Source organism: Narcine bancroftii, unplaced genomic scaffold (genome assembly GCF_036971445.1).
Source record: "Narcine bancroftii isolate sNarBan1 unplaced genomic scaffold, sNarBan1.hap1 Scaffold_117, whole genome shotgun sequence".
Taxonomy (NCBI): domain Eukaryota; kingdom Metazoa; phylum Chordata; class Chondrichthyes; order Torpediniformes; family Narcinidae; genus Narcine; species Narcine bancroftii.
Window position 1 is genome coordinate 671,802 of NW_027211852.1, and position 13,253 is coordinate 685,054.

General features: G+C 48.3%; 1 protein-coding gene across 1 annotated transcript; it reads right to left on the reverse strand.

Moving 5' to 3' along the window:
• Window positions 1-7,693: 7,693 nt before the first annotated feature.
• On the reverse strand, window positions 7,694-12,462 carry LOC138750332 (glycogen synthase kinase-3 beta-like; the record flags this gene model as incomplete). The annotated part of the gene is made up of 3 exons (XM_069912410.1): window positions 7,694-8,159; window positions 11,535-11,615; window positions 12,286-12,462. Coding segments are annotated over 3 exons (276 nt in total), but the record flags the coding sequence as incomplete, so codon positions are not given.
• Window positions 12,463-13,253: the final 791 nt, after the last annotated feature.

Genomic DNA, 13,253 nt, shown 5'->3' on the forward strand with positions numbered 1-13,253 from the left:
CAACCAGCGAAAGATGAGGGGGTAAAGCCACAGGGTTAGAGAGAGTCAGCAGGTCAAACAGACATAGAGCAAAGAGAAAGAGACATCAAACATGTTGTGGGTTTGTCCCTTCATCGAGGAAAGATGAGGAAGAGAAGGTCAGAAATGGGACCATTAAATTGTGGGGGTGGAGGGCAGGAGGAAGCCAACACACACAGAGAGGGGACTTGGGTACCTGGGGCAAACAGGTAGTTCCCTCCCCCTGCCCTTCTCCCCCTGCCCTTCTCCCCCTGCCCTTCTCCCCCTGCCCTCCTCCCCCTGCCCTTCTTCCCCTCCCCTCACCCTCCTTGCCCAGCCTCCCCCTCGCCCTCCAACTCCCCCTTACCCCTGCCTGGCCCCGCCCCCTCCCCTCCTTGACCTGCCCCGCCCCCTCTGGGCTCCCATCCCCTGGACCACGCGGCTGTGGATCCCGGCGCTGCCGCCAACTTCTTCCTCCCTTTCGGCCCGCAGCGATGGACCCTGAGCAGACGACGCCGCCGCCAATGTCCCGCCTCCTCACAGCAAGAGCCAATCAGCTCGCGAAACAGCCCATCAATCCAACCAGACTTCAGCGTCCAATCCAATAGCGGCCTCACCGATTCAACCCATTGGCTCGCGCAACTGAAGCAACCAATCAGCGAGCTAGCGTGCGAACACACAGGTGAACCCAATCAGCATCGCAAGACAGAAAACAAAGGCAGTGGAAGGAGCAGGAGACCTATCGGCCCTTCCACTTACAACTACCCCAACAACTCAATCAAATCCTTGAGAAAAACAGGATCACTTTGTTTTGGCTCCAGGATTCCTCTGATCTCAAGAAATACATTGTACCCCAACTGCAAGGGAGACTATTTATTAACAAACTTTCCTTTATATTTATTACCGCTTCCAATTAAATGGAGGACACAAGTGGTTGTGTCAGCCAGCTGGACCGCCTCGGGGAACCTCATGGAGCAGGCAATCATGGTGAGAAGGTAACTCGTCCCACGGGAGGCCGGTAGTGACCCCACAATCTCATTGTAGATGTGGCTGAACCTATGTGGTGCTGGCTCGAATGTCTGGCATGGTGCCTTCACGTATGTCTGCATTTTGGTCATCTGGCAGAGTGTGCAGGCCTTGGCCCACTGACAACCTGTTTCTGGAGGCTCAGCAAGACCAACCTATTGACCACCATTTTGACAGTACTGATGGCCGGGTGCGTCAGGTTGTGCACATCATCATAAAACTGCCATCTCCATGCTGTCGGCACGATGAGGTGGGATTTGCCATTGGAATGTCACAGAGGAGCGTCTACTTACCAGGGTCGATGTTAACATCCTCCAGCCTGAGCCTGGACACTGCTGTCTTGCTTGCAAGGATCTCAGGGTCGTCCTGCTGTCCCCTGCCGAGGGCTAAGTAGTCTATTCACTGGGACAGGGCCTGGATAGACTTGATTGCGGGGATGGGGCAGTGCGTCACCCACGATGTGTTGAATGTCTGTAGTGAACTCAGACTCATATGAGAGGAGTCGCTGCTGCTTGGCCGACCACAGGTCCAACACTTTATGGAAGGCAAAAGTTAATGGCTTCTGGTCCATGAAGACACTGAATTGTCTACCTTCCAAAAATACCTTAAGTGCCTGACTGCCAGGTACAGCACCAATTGCTCTCAGTCAAAGACGCTGTATTTGAGTTCAGGTGGCCAGAGGTGTCTGCTAAAGAAGGACAGGGGCTGCCATTCCCCTTTGATGAATTGCTCCAGTGCGCCCCCTACTGCTGTGCTGGAAGCATCTACTGTGAGAGTGGTGGGTGTCTCTGGCCTGGCGTGTACCACAAGGGTTGTGTTGGCCAGTGCGTCCTTGGCCTTCTGGAACGCCTCCAAATCCTCATTGTCCCAGGTAATGTCTTTACCTTTCTCCGCATGATGTGGGCCACGCGGGGCGTGGCAAGATGGTGTAAGGATCAGACGTGTCTTCCAGTCCTCTCCTGTCTCCATCTTAATATTTTGTCTAGAAATGCCCGTTAAAATTCTTTAAAAGTTTAGATAACTTCAGTGCTGTTAATTTAACTTATGATGGTACAATTGGTGGAAAAGAGCAAAAAAAAACGACAACAGATTATCAAAAAACTACATTTTCCAAAAGTTCAAGTTTTGGAGCCTACCTGCAGGAAAGACATCGAGACTCTGCCTGAAATGGATCCCAGGAGAAAGGTACAGCTTTCGGATGTAGAGTTCAATATTACATCGGTAGAGCCCTCTAAAGTGGGCGCCAAACAGCCTTTAGAACAAAGAGTTACTCAGGTTCGCACATGTGCAGTACCATCTGACGGCAATGTTATGAATGAACCACTTGTAGTAACATCAGTTGAAGTACCGGCTGGGGAAAGGCATTTGTCAACTGTAGCGGTGGCACTGCAAACTGCACCTTTTGGGATAAAAGAACCTATACAACTTGATGGACTGGGGAAAACCCCGGCCAGCGTCCTCCAGTCATTGCTGGAAAGGCTGTGGCTGGGGTTTCCACACGCAGCTATACTACAAGGAAGGCAACCAGAATGAAGGAAGCAAAAGAAGACCCTTTGGTTATGCAGAAGAAGCAGGAATCTGTTGAGCCAGAATCTCTTCCAATTGAAAAGATTCTTGTGAATCTTGAATCTAAATGATCTTATACAATGCAGGGATTATCCAAGATTATGACTGAACTTGGTACTAGGTTTAATACTCTGTGGTGAAAATACATTCTCAACAGATGGCTGAGTTTGGAGCTTTTAAGCTTGAAGTGAGAGATAAATTTAATTCGTGTGAAGAAGATATAGACGAAATACGAGATCATGTTTCAGATGTGACCAAAATGGTCAAAGACTTACAAACTCAAAATAAAAATTTGGTGAAAAAGATTGTTTATTTGGAAAACCAATCCAGACGGAACAATATAAAGATTATTGGTTTGCCGGAAGGAATGGAGGGACCAGACCCAAGAAAATTTTTTACTGAATGGATTCCGCAGGTGCTGGGTAAAGAACATTTCCCGGAAGGTATAATACTGGAACGTGCTCACAGAGCCTTGCGTAGAAGACCTATTTCAGGTCAAAGTCAAGACCTGTTTTGGTTCGTTGCTTGAATTATTACGACAGAGAAATAATTTTACGAGTGGCTATGAGAAATGCACAACAGAGAAAATCACCCTTGATGATTCAAAATAATCGAGTTTTCTTCTATGCGGATTTGAGTCAAGAAGTTATGTTCCAATGACGGGAATTCAATTCTGCTAAAGAGTTGTTGTGGAAGAAAGGTTATAAGGCAACCTTTAGATATCCAGCTGTTTTGAAGGTTTTTCAAGATGGTTGCCAACCAAAGTTCTTTGATTCTCCAAAGGAAGCTATAGCATTTGCTCAAGAGCTGCCAATTACTCGGTTTCAACAGAGACGTAGTCCGCCGCGATCTCTAAGGAGACAAGAGATGGAAGAAAAGAGCCGTGCTCCAAGAAGGAATGGTTGTAATGGTGACTCGGCAGTTGGAGCTGGTTAAAAGAAGAGTTGTTCTTTTTTTTTTAATGTTTTTTTTAAAAAAGGAATATTAAATAATGATGATGTTAGTTTAAGATGAAGTGAGAGTTGGGGGAGAGAACTGGATGGGCACTATTTCCTGAAAGTCATCTGCTACGTGTGAGTTATCTCACACCCATTTTTTTTGGGAGTTACCGCATTGCGCGGTTTAGACGGGAGGGGGTATTTTTAACCTCCTACCTGTTTTTTTTTCCCTTTTTTTGTATTATTAGATTAAAGAGTTAAGGGTTTTCTTTTGTGTTTATAAAAAAAAGCATAAGAAAGTATTTGATTGTTTAAAAAACTAAATATTCATGTGGTTTTTTTTGTAAAGTTTATTCAGTAGATAAGGAATATTTGAAATTTAAATGTGAATGGGATGGATAAGTTTTTTTTAATATTTTTTCTTTAACTTTAAGGTGAAAGGAGTGGTAATTCTGGTGTATATTATTTTGCTATTTTAGTTATAGAACGAAGGGAATAATGGTGAAAGTTATAAATTGAATTGTACAATTCTTAATGAGGCTTGAATTTTGTTTGTGGCTTATGCTCTATTTGTTGAAGATATAGATTTTGTTGTAGATGTGTTTTTATTATTTGGATATCTGAATTTTAACGTAATGGTTGGGGATATTTAAATGTGGTATTGGAGCTTTTATTGGGTAATTATTCAAGGTTAAAAGGGAAAAATGGTGGAAGAGTACCAAATTTGAATTGTACAATGTTTCATGAGGTTGGAATTTTGTTTTAAGATGGCAGTTTATGTGACTAATATGATGATAGATGTGAAGTTAGTTGATATTTGGTGAAGGTTTATCTCTATAGAGAAAGTTTTATTTTTCATCTTTTTTTTTCTCATGCTACAATTTTTTTAAAGAATTGATTATTGTTTAAGAATTTTTGATAGACAATATTACTAATTTTACTAATTTTTTATATTACGTTTGAGTTAATAATATGTTTCATCTTAACTCCATTAAATATATGCATTTAAGTTTGATTTAAATATGTTTTTTAAGTCTGATATCTTAGTATTAATTACTTTTCTTTTTGTTAGTATTTTAATCGGTTATGTTTTTGTTTTTTTTTGTAAGTGGGTTTTTTCTCACATATATTATTAACTTTATTAATTCTTCACTCTTTATTTTGGGGGGAAGGGGGGGGTTGGACTAATTTAAGTTGGGTTTTTAATGTGTAATAATTATTGGGGAGGGTATAGTTTATTTAGATCACTCATACTGTATTGTAATTTTATTATTTTGTTCTTAATTTTTAAAATGTAATTCTATATGTTATTCATGTTATAAAATCTTAAATAAAGTTTAAAAACAAAAAAATGATGTCAGCCACTACCGGTATGAATTGGTGATAAAAATTAATCGTACCAGTGAATTCTTGCAGTCCCTTCATTATGTGGGGTTTGAGGAAGCACTTAACAAACTCTACCTTTTCAAGCAGGGTTTAGTTCCGTGCCTGTTGATTTGACCCCCAAGGAAGTCGAACGTTTCCAACCTGAGCTAGCACTTAGCAAGGTTTATATAGTAAGTCCAAATTCCCGCAGCCAGGCGCACAGTCACATTAGACGGTCTCTGTTTAGCTTCATTGCCACCACTTTGACATCTTGTGGTTACTGCCACCCTCTGCTGTTGGAGAATATCCTCCTTGGTCTCAGCCCCTCAATGTAACTAAGAACCCCTAAAATGCCCCTAATGTTTTGGCCTTCATCACTACTCCTGGCAAGGTATTCTTGACACCCACAACTCTGGGTAAAAGAAAATACCCCTGATATCTCCCCTAAATCTTCCTCCCTTTGCTTCAGACAGATGTCTTCTAGTGTTTGCTACTCCCATCTGGGTTTCAGGCAAACTGAAGGACATCTTTCACCGAGTTTCTGGTTTTCCAGCAGTTCTGGATGTCTGTCTCTGGATGCTCTGCTCCGTGGACCACCCCGCAGTATCCCATCAAGTCCTGGAGTCTCTGTGTCAGCAATGCTCTGCTGACCACTGCCTGACAGACTTGTGGTCAAAAGTGTTTGTCTATGAAACCGTTCCCAGGAAGGTAAAGGGGCAAAGTCTTGCTGACTGGAACATTGTGCAGCACCAGGGCCAGGCCAATCTTTTGCAACACCTGAGCCAGGTAGAACCTCAGCACATAGCAGCATTTGATGCCCTTGAACTTTGGTTGCAAGCACAGCCACACACAATTATGGCCATGCTGGTTACACCCTTGTCCCCATTGATTGACGATGTACACGGTCCTTCTCCAGACTCTATCCATTTTGGACCCCCACATGAATAGGAAATTTGTTTTGGGAATTGACAGGGTGGTGGTGTGGGGATGGGCCAAACCTGGCCCACGTGCAGCAGGACCGAAAGTTCCTTGCACATTGCACCTGATAATCAGGTTTTACCCGAATGACAGAGATGGGTATCTGTGTGGTTCTCCCTGTCTCCTGGACCTGGGGGTCTTTGTACTGCTCCCCATCTCCTTAAGTTGGTGCTTTGTTCTCCACCACCCCCACAAGAAATCCAAGACCCCTGGATGGAGGGCAGAGGCGCAGAGAGATCAGTGAGAACACGGGTAGTTTCAACAGGGTGGGGTCCATCCAGGCGCCTGATTACAGGAGGAACCAAGTGGGAAGGAGGATGCAGGGCATTCGATAGCAGGACATTGCGAGAGAGTGGATTCCTCGAACTCTTGAGGGGAGAAGGAGCTGGTCGATCCATCGGTTTAGGTGGGGCAGGGTATAGACATGGCAGCTGACTGGATTTGTCAGCGGGTTACTGAGACCTGGGAAAGGAGGGGAAGGAGGATGCAGTAGTGTTCTGAGAGTGCTGAGGGAGAGGCAACATGGGTGCCACCTCAAGGCAACGGTCCCCTGATTGTTTGCAGGGATGGGCTCTGTAAATAGACTCATAGATATCCAGCACAGAGCATCTTTGTCGCCCTGCCATCAGGAAGGAGATATGGAGGAATAAAAGCAGAGCAGCCAGGGAGGGAAATAGCTTCTTCCCACAGGCCGTGCGATTGACAAGGCAACATGAGCTGGATGGGAGCTAAGAATGAAAAGGGTGAGAGGAATATGGACTGATTACAACAGCTCAGCTAGCAGGAGAGAGGGGCTGAAGGGCCTGTTTCTGTTTTGTTTATCTGGACCAGCCTTTTGAGTTCAAGCTTTAAAAAACCTAATCATTTTTAAATTTAATATCAACGGTACAGAATGAATCAAGAGACAAGATGTCTGTCCAGCAGCAAGCGTCGAAGGCACTTCCTGAAACGGAGGCTCTGAAACCACAGGGAGGTTCTGGATGGAAAGAGGCCCAGCTTCTTCTGGAAGGAGGAGAGGAGAGGCAGGGGAAATGTGGGGGAAGGGAAGGGGAGGGGAGGGGCGGGGCTAGGGATGCCGTCCACCGTTCACCTCCCCTTTCCTCTACCCCGTTCCCCTCCCCTTTCCACTGCCCGTTCCCCTCCCACATCCCCTCCCCCCTTCCCTTCCCCAGTTCCCGTCCCCCGCTCGCCTCCCCCATTCCCCTCCCCCTTCCCTTCCTCCTACTCCTAACCCTAACCCCTAACAAAATCCTAAACCTAACCTTAACACTACCGATACCCCCTACCACCACTCCACATCCCCTAACTCTACCCCCACCCCGTCCACTAACCCTAACTTTATCCCTACGCCTATGCCGCCCCCTAACCCCAACCCTAATGCTACCCACCATCCCCTAACCCCAAACCTCACTCCTCCTCTACCCCCTGCTCCTACTCCCTTCCCCTATACCTAACACAAGCCCACTTCCCTGAACTATAAACCTAACCATAAACCAAGATATAGCCCTACCCCATGTCTCCTAACACTAACCCTAACTCTACCCAACTTCCCCAACCCTAAAGTAAACCCTACCCCTATCCCTTACAACCTACCCCCTTCCCCTAACCATACCTCCTACCCCTTCCCCATACCCGCACCCCCTACAACTACCCCCTTCCCCTAACCCTACCTACTACCCCTTCCCCATACCCGCACCCCCTACCACTACCCCTACCCTATCCCTTACAACCTACCCACTTCCCCTAACCCTACCTCCTACCCCTTCCCCATCCCCGCACTCCCTACCACTACCCCCTACCCTACCCCTTACCACAACCCCTACCCTTACCCCCTTCCACTACCCCCTTTCTCCTACCCCCTTCCCCTCCCCCTCCTTCCCCTAGGTTAGGGGTAGGAAGGGGAAAGGGAAGGGGGAGGGGAAGGGGAGGAGGAGAAGGGGAGGGGAAGGGGGAGGGTTAGGGCAGGGGATGGGGGAGGGGAAGGGGAGGGGGAAAGGGGAAGGGAAGGGCGGAGGGGAAGGGGGAGGTGAAGAGTGGAGGGCTGGGGTTAGGGCATAGGTGTGAGGGCAGGGGAAGGGGAAGATGAGCGGGAGGGGGTTGGGATGGAGGAGGGGTAGAGGAGAAGAGGGGAAGTGGGTGAAGGGACATGGAAGAGGCAGGGAATGGGGTTGGCAGGGCCAGAGGGAGAAGGGGAGGGGTTCAGGCCATCATGATGTTGTCCGTCCTCTGTTCAGCTGGGATGCGAGGTTCTTCTGAACTCGTGTCTTGTCTCTAAGATCGCTCCTTCTCCTGGGAAGAGAAATACGAGTGATAGAGATACTATCTCTGAGGCCTGATCACAATGACTTTGGAGGGTCCCAACTCTTCCCCCATAATCCCCCCTACCCCTGAACACTGGAACCTTTCCCCTTCCTCTGCTTTACCTGAGAAAGTGTGTTTTGGCGAAAACCACGATCTCTCTCTTCAGAGCTCAGAGCAACATGTGTCCATCAGGCAACACCCTGGTTCTCCACGATATGGCAGCAAGTTGCTAGACAATCATGGATGGATCAGTCGAGACCGTTCAGCTGATCCAGCTGAACCTACCCCACAACAATGTTACCCTCCCCTCCCTCACACCAGTACCCTCCATTTTTCTTTAATTCCTGTCCATATTAAAATCCTTTTCATGCCTTTTTTGGACCAGCCTCCGCTAGTACCCCGACAATGCATTCCAGCCACCCACTACATTCTGTGTGAATAAAATGTACCCCTCACGTCTTGCATAAATTTCCCTCAGCTAACCTTATTTAGACGTCCTCTGGTATTCTCGACCCAGGAATGCACACAATATTCCATGTGTGGTCTGACGAGAATTTTATACATCTGCAACGATACCTCTCGGTTTTTGAACTCAATCCCCTGACTCCTGAAGGCCAGCACACAATACACAATCTTAAACTCCCTCTCAATTTGCACAGCAACCTTGAGTGATATATGGAGCAGGATCTAAATATTTCTCTGTCCTGCACACTGTTCATAATCCTGCCATTAACCAAGTGCTCTGCCCACACATTCTTGTAATCCGCATTCAATAAAGATATTGGTCTATATGAAGCTACTTTTAATGGGTCTCCAACCTTCTTTGGAATAACTGTTATTCGTGCCCTTGAAAATTACTCTGGAAATAAACCTGGACCAGTTGCTTATTTAAGTACATCTGATTTACAGGATTGAACTCCATCTGTCACTTCTCTGCAAAATGGATGACCTATGACAACCTTCTACACTGTCTACAACATCTCTACCTCTGTGTCATCCCCTGACATACCCACCCTTCCACTCCCATCATCATTCATAAAAATCACAAAGAGCAGGGGTCCCAGAGCAGATCCCTTTGGAGCGCCACTAGTCATTGTTCCATCTACTACTACCCTCTGTTTTCTGCAGACAAGCCAATTCTGAATCCACACAGCCAAGGCTCCATGGTTCCCATGCCTCCGGACATTCTGAATGAGGTCACCGTGGGGACCTTGTCAAGCACCTTACTAAAATCCTCGTGCAGCACAACAGACCTTGACCTTCATCTATTTCCTTTGACACCTCCTCGAAAAACTCAATTTGACTCGTGAAGCAGGACCTGCTCCTCACAAAACTATCCATGAGTTTGCCCACCATGTTTGGGCATTGCCCTCGGCCCCAGAATCTGCAGACTTCCTGGCCAGTTCCTCCCTTACCCCTTCCCAGAGCTTCCGCATCCATTAGAACATCAAGCATTGCTGCCCAGTACAGGCCCTTTGGCCCATAAAGGCTGTACTGACCTTTGTAAATGTTCTCCACAACCTTTACCTGTACCACACCCATAGGAACATAGGAAGTGGGAACAGGAGTAGGACAAAAATGGCCTATCGAGCCTGCTCTGCCATTCAATATGATCAAGGCTGATCTAATTTATGACCTAACTCGACCTACCCTGCCTTCTCGCCATATCCCCAAATTCCTCTATCATGTAAAAATTCTGTTCCCTCACATCCACATGCTCGTCTTAGAGACTTTTATATGTACCTATTCTACCAACCGCTATCACTTTCACCGGTGACGCATTCAAAGCTCTCACAACTCTCTGCATAAAAAAAAGTCTCCCCTCACCTGAAGCGGATGCTCTCTGAGATTTGCACCTGACACTTTAGGAAAGGTTTCTGGCTGTTCATTCCATCTAAGCCCCCCACAATCTTATTTAGAAAAAGTTATTAAGCTGTGGAAGGGGCAAGTTGGGAGAGGGAGGAGGGGAGAGAGCTGGTGGGGGAGGGGTGAGAGCTGGTGGGGAGGGGACAAGGCCGTGTTGGGGAGAGGGATCAGGACCGCGTTGAGGTGGTGAACGGACAGACATGGGTGGATCTACCTGCCGAAATAAAGGAGCAATAAGAAGGCCATCTCGGGATCTACCAGCATCTTCTGGGGCTTGATGTCTCAATGGAAAACCCCCTGAGGATGGAAGTAGGCCATGCTCTGCTACAGCTGGTACATGACTCATGAAGCAGGACCTGCTCCTCACAAAACTGGTAACACAACGATATAACATGACCCACTCTGCCTCCACACTTGCCGGGTCTATATCCTGAGGGTAAGGGGAGGTGGGTGAAGGGCCCCTCCCTGCCAATCAACATCCATCCTCATCATCCTCTCCACCCCTCTCCCCTCACTACCCTTTCTCTCCTCACCAATACCCATTGAGACCCTCATGCACCCTTCATCGATATCCAGTCCCCAGCGAGACTCAGCCAGTAAACTCCTTCATATCCTCCAACCCCACCATCCAAGCTTGCCCCAGTGGACAACTTGACCACCCAGATCCACAACCACCTTGATGTAGATCATGGGAATGGGCTGCTTGGCCTTGTTGAAGTGCTGGGCCATGCAGTGAACCGCCTCGGGAACATAGTCCAGACCCAGATTCAAATAAACCTCCTCTTTCTCTTGGACACAATACAAATATGTAAGCTGGATTTACCCTCCAACACCCAGTGCCTCTCCCAACTGGAGTGCCAGCCCCTCCTGCTCTCTGTAGGCCTGATGCCCCCACTGCTCAACACAACATTGCATGAATCCAAGGGCTCAGCGAGCAGAGCGTCAACAGGCCATAGTGGACCCGTCCGCTGCCCCATCATTCGGCTTCTGGTGAGGCTGCACAAAATGTGCAGCTCTGACCGCCCTCCCTCGTGAGGCAAGGATTCACCGGGAGAGAAAAACCATTGACGTTTCGAGATGAGAAATGTTTGCAGCCGGGTGTTGGCTGGGGTCGAACATGTGGAGGCTGAGTTGTTGGGACGATTCAGAGCAGGCGTTGATTTGGAAGGGCACCAAAAGGTTCTGGGGAAGTGAGTTATGTGGGAAAATACATTCGTGAAATGAATTGGGGAAACAGACTGGAGGGGCTGAGTGGCCGAATTTGGCGACCTTGTCTTGTGGTCTTGGCTGCTGCTGTCTGGAGTTGAAATGGCAAGAGGTCATGAGTTAATGGGTGAAGAGCAGGGCAGCCAGCGTCAAGGAGTCGGCCCTGGTCAGAGGGACAGGATGGAGGCAACAGAGAGACTGCAGCGAGACAGATCGATTGAAGGAATGGGGAAGGTAGCAGCAAATGATATGCATCAGAGTGAGGGTGGGGTGGTTGCAGGTGGATCTTACCTTGACTACAGAGGAGTAGAAGTTGAGAAGAGGGACGATGATGGTGTGATCCAACTTTCGCACGATCTGCAGTTTGCGGTTCTATGGCGAGAGAGGAACATCAGCAAGGCTGGGCGATGGGTCGGGGACCTGAGGGGCGACTTGTCCAAGTTGAGGGGGGAGGCGGGGAGGAGATTCGTCAAGAGGTCAGAGGTGGGGAACTCCAAGGGAGGCCGAAGTGGGGGACTTTTCGAGAGTCAGTTGGGGGGACTTTTCGTGTCGCTGGAGTGGGGACTCGTCAGGGGGTTCATTGAAGTATCATTTCAGTTTTTATGATTGTTTTCCCAGCTTCTACTAAACAATTAATTTGCAGAAAATCTCTGATATTTGCCAGGTGTGTGTGTGTGTGTGTGTGTGTGTGTGTGTGTGTGTGTGTGTGTGTGTGTGTGTGTGTGTGTGTGTGTGTGTGTGTGTGTGTGTGTGTGTGTTTGTGTGTGTGTGTGTGTGTGTGTGTGTGTGTGTGTGTGGGGTTGTGTGTGGGGAGGGGGGGTGCTGTTGTGGGTTTGTGTGACTTTCTCTGTTTCCAAACCCCATGGCCTCTGTCAGATGCTCCTCTTTCCACCCACCCTTCAAAAATGTGTTTGGGGTGTTTGTCAATTGGGTGTAATGGTGTGAAACGGGCTCATGTGTCGCAAGGGCCTGTGAACGTGCTGTAGGCCTAAAGTTAAATATCAGGGTGTTCCATTTCCACACAACTGCTCCTCCCCCTCACCTTGAATCTCTTGTCCTGCAAGATCTTCTTGATGGCAATCAGCTCTCCGGAGTCCACCAGCCTTGCCTGGTACACCACACTGAAAGATCCATTGTCGATGATTTTATCATCTGTGCAGGACACCACCTTGGGGACGTTGGGTCCATGACCCGGTGTGGCCACCTCTGTTGTGACCTTATTGCCATGTCCTCTGGGGAAGAAGCAGCAGCATTTACACACCCAGAGGGCACACAACAGGTCATTTATCCCAACCCAGCCTTGCTGTCCAAGTTAGTCTCTACCCCTCCCTCTAACTCCCTTCCAACGTTCTCCTAAATGTCAGAATTGATCTTTTGTTGGTTCGTTCCAGCCTTTCAGTAGAAATATTGCCACCCCAGGTCCCTCTTTGATCACTCTCCTCAGACTGAGGCCAGTTCTGCAGCTGTTCACTTTGTTTACAACCCTCCCTCCATGGGAGCACGTCCCGGGGAGATGAACCACTCTGAACCCCACCACGGGTTTAGCAGAAGCCCTCCACATTCCCAGAAGCTCAGCAACACCGTGATCTTCCATGATGCAAGCGAGACCTCGTCGCCTGAGGGAGCAGGTGGTGCGGAGAGAGCCCCACTCTTCACCGCTCAACTCTGTTGGGTCCGCCGCAGCAGAAACACTTTCTAGCACCTTGATCCAGGTCCACTGGGGGAAAGAATCCTATCCCGGTTGGGGGGGTGTGGGGGTGTATGCAAGGGTGGAAGGGATCTTGTAACCCGGGGGGGGCGGGGGGGGTGGGTGGAGGAGCGGTCCTGTCTCTCAGTGGACAGATCCCATTCCAGGTGGAGGGGGAGCTCTGTCCCATTTCTGTTGAAAGGTCTACTTTCCATCCCCCTCGCAACTTCTCTTCTCCATCAGACACATCACACTCTCCCCTGCCCCGATTCCTCTACCACACTCTCATCCACCACCCAACACCACCCCCATGGTTTCCCCAG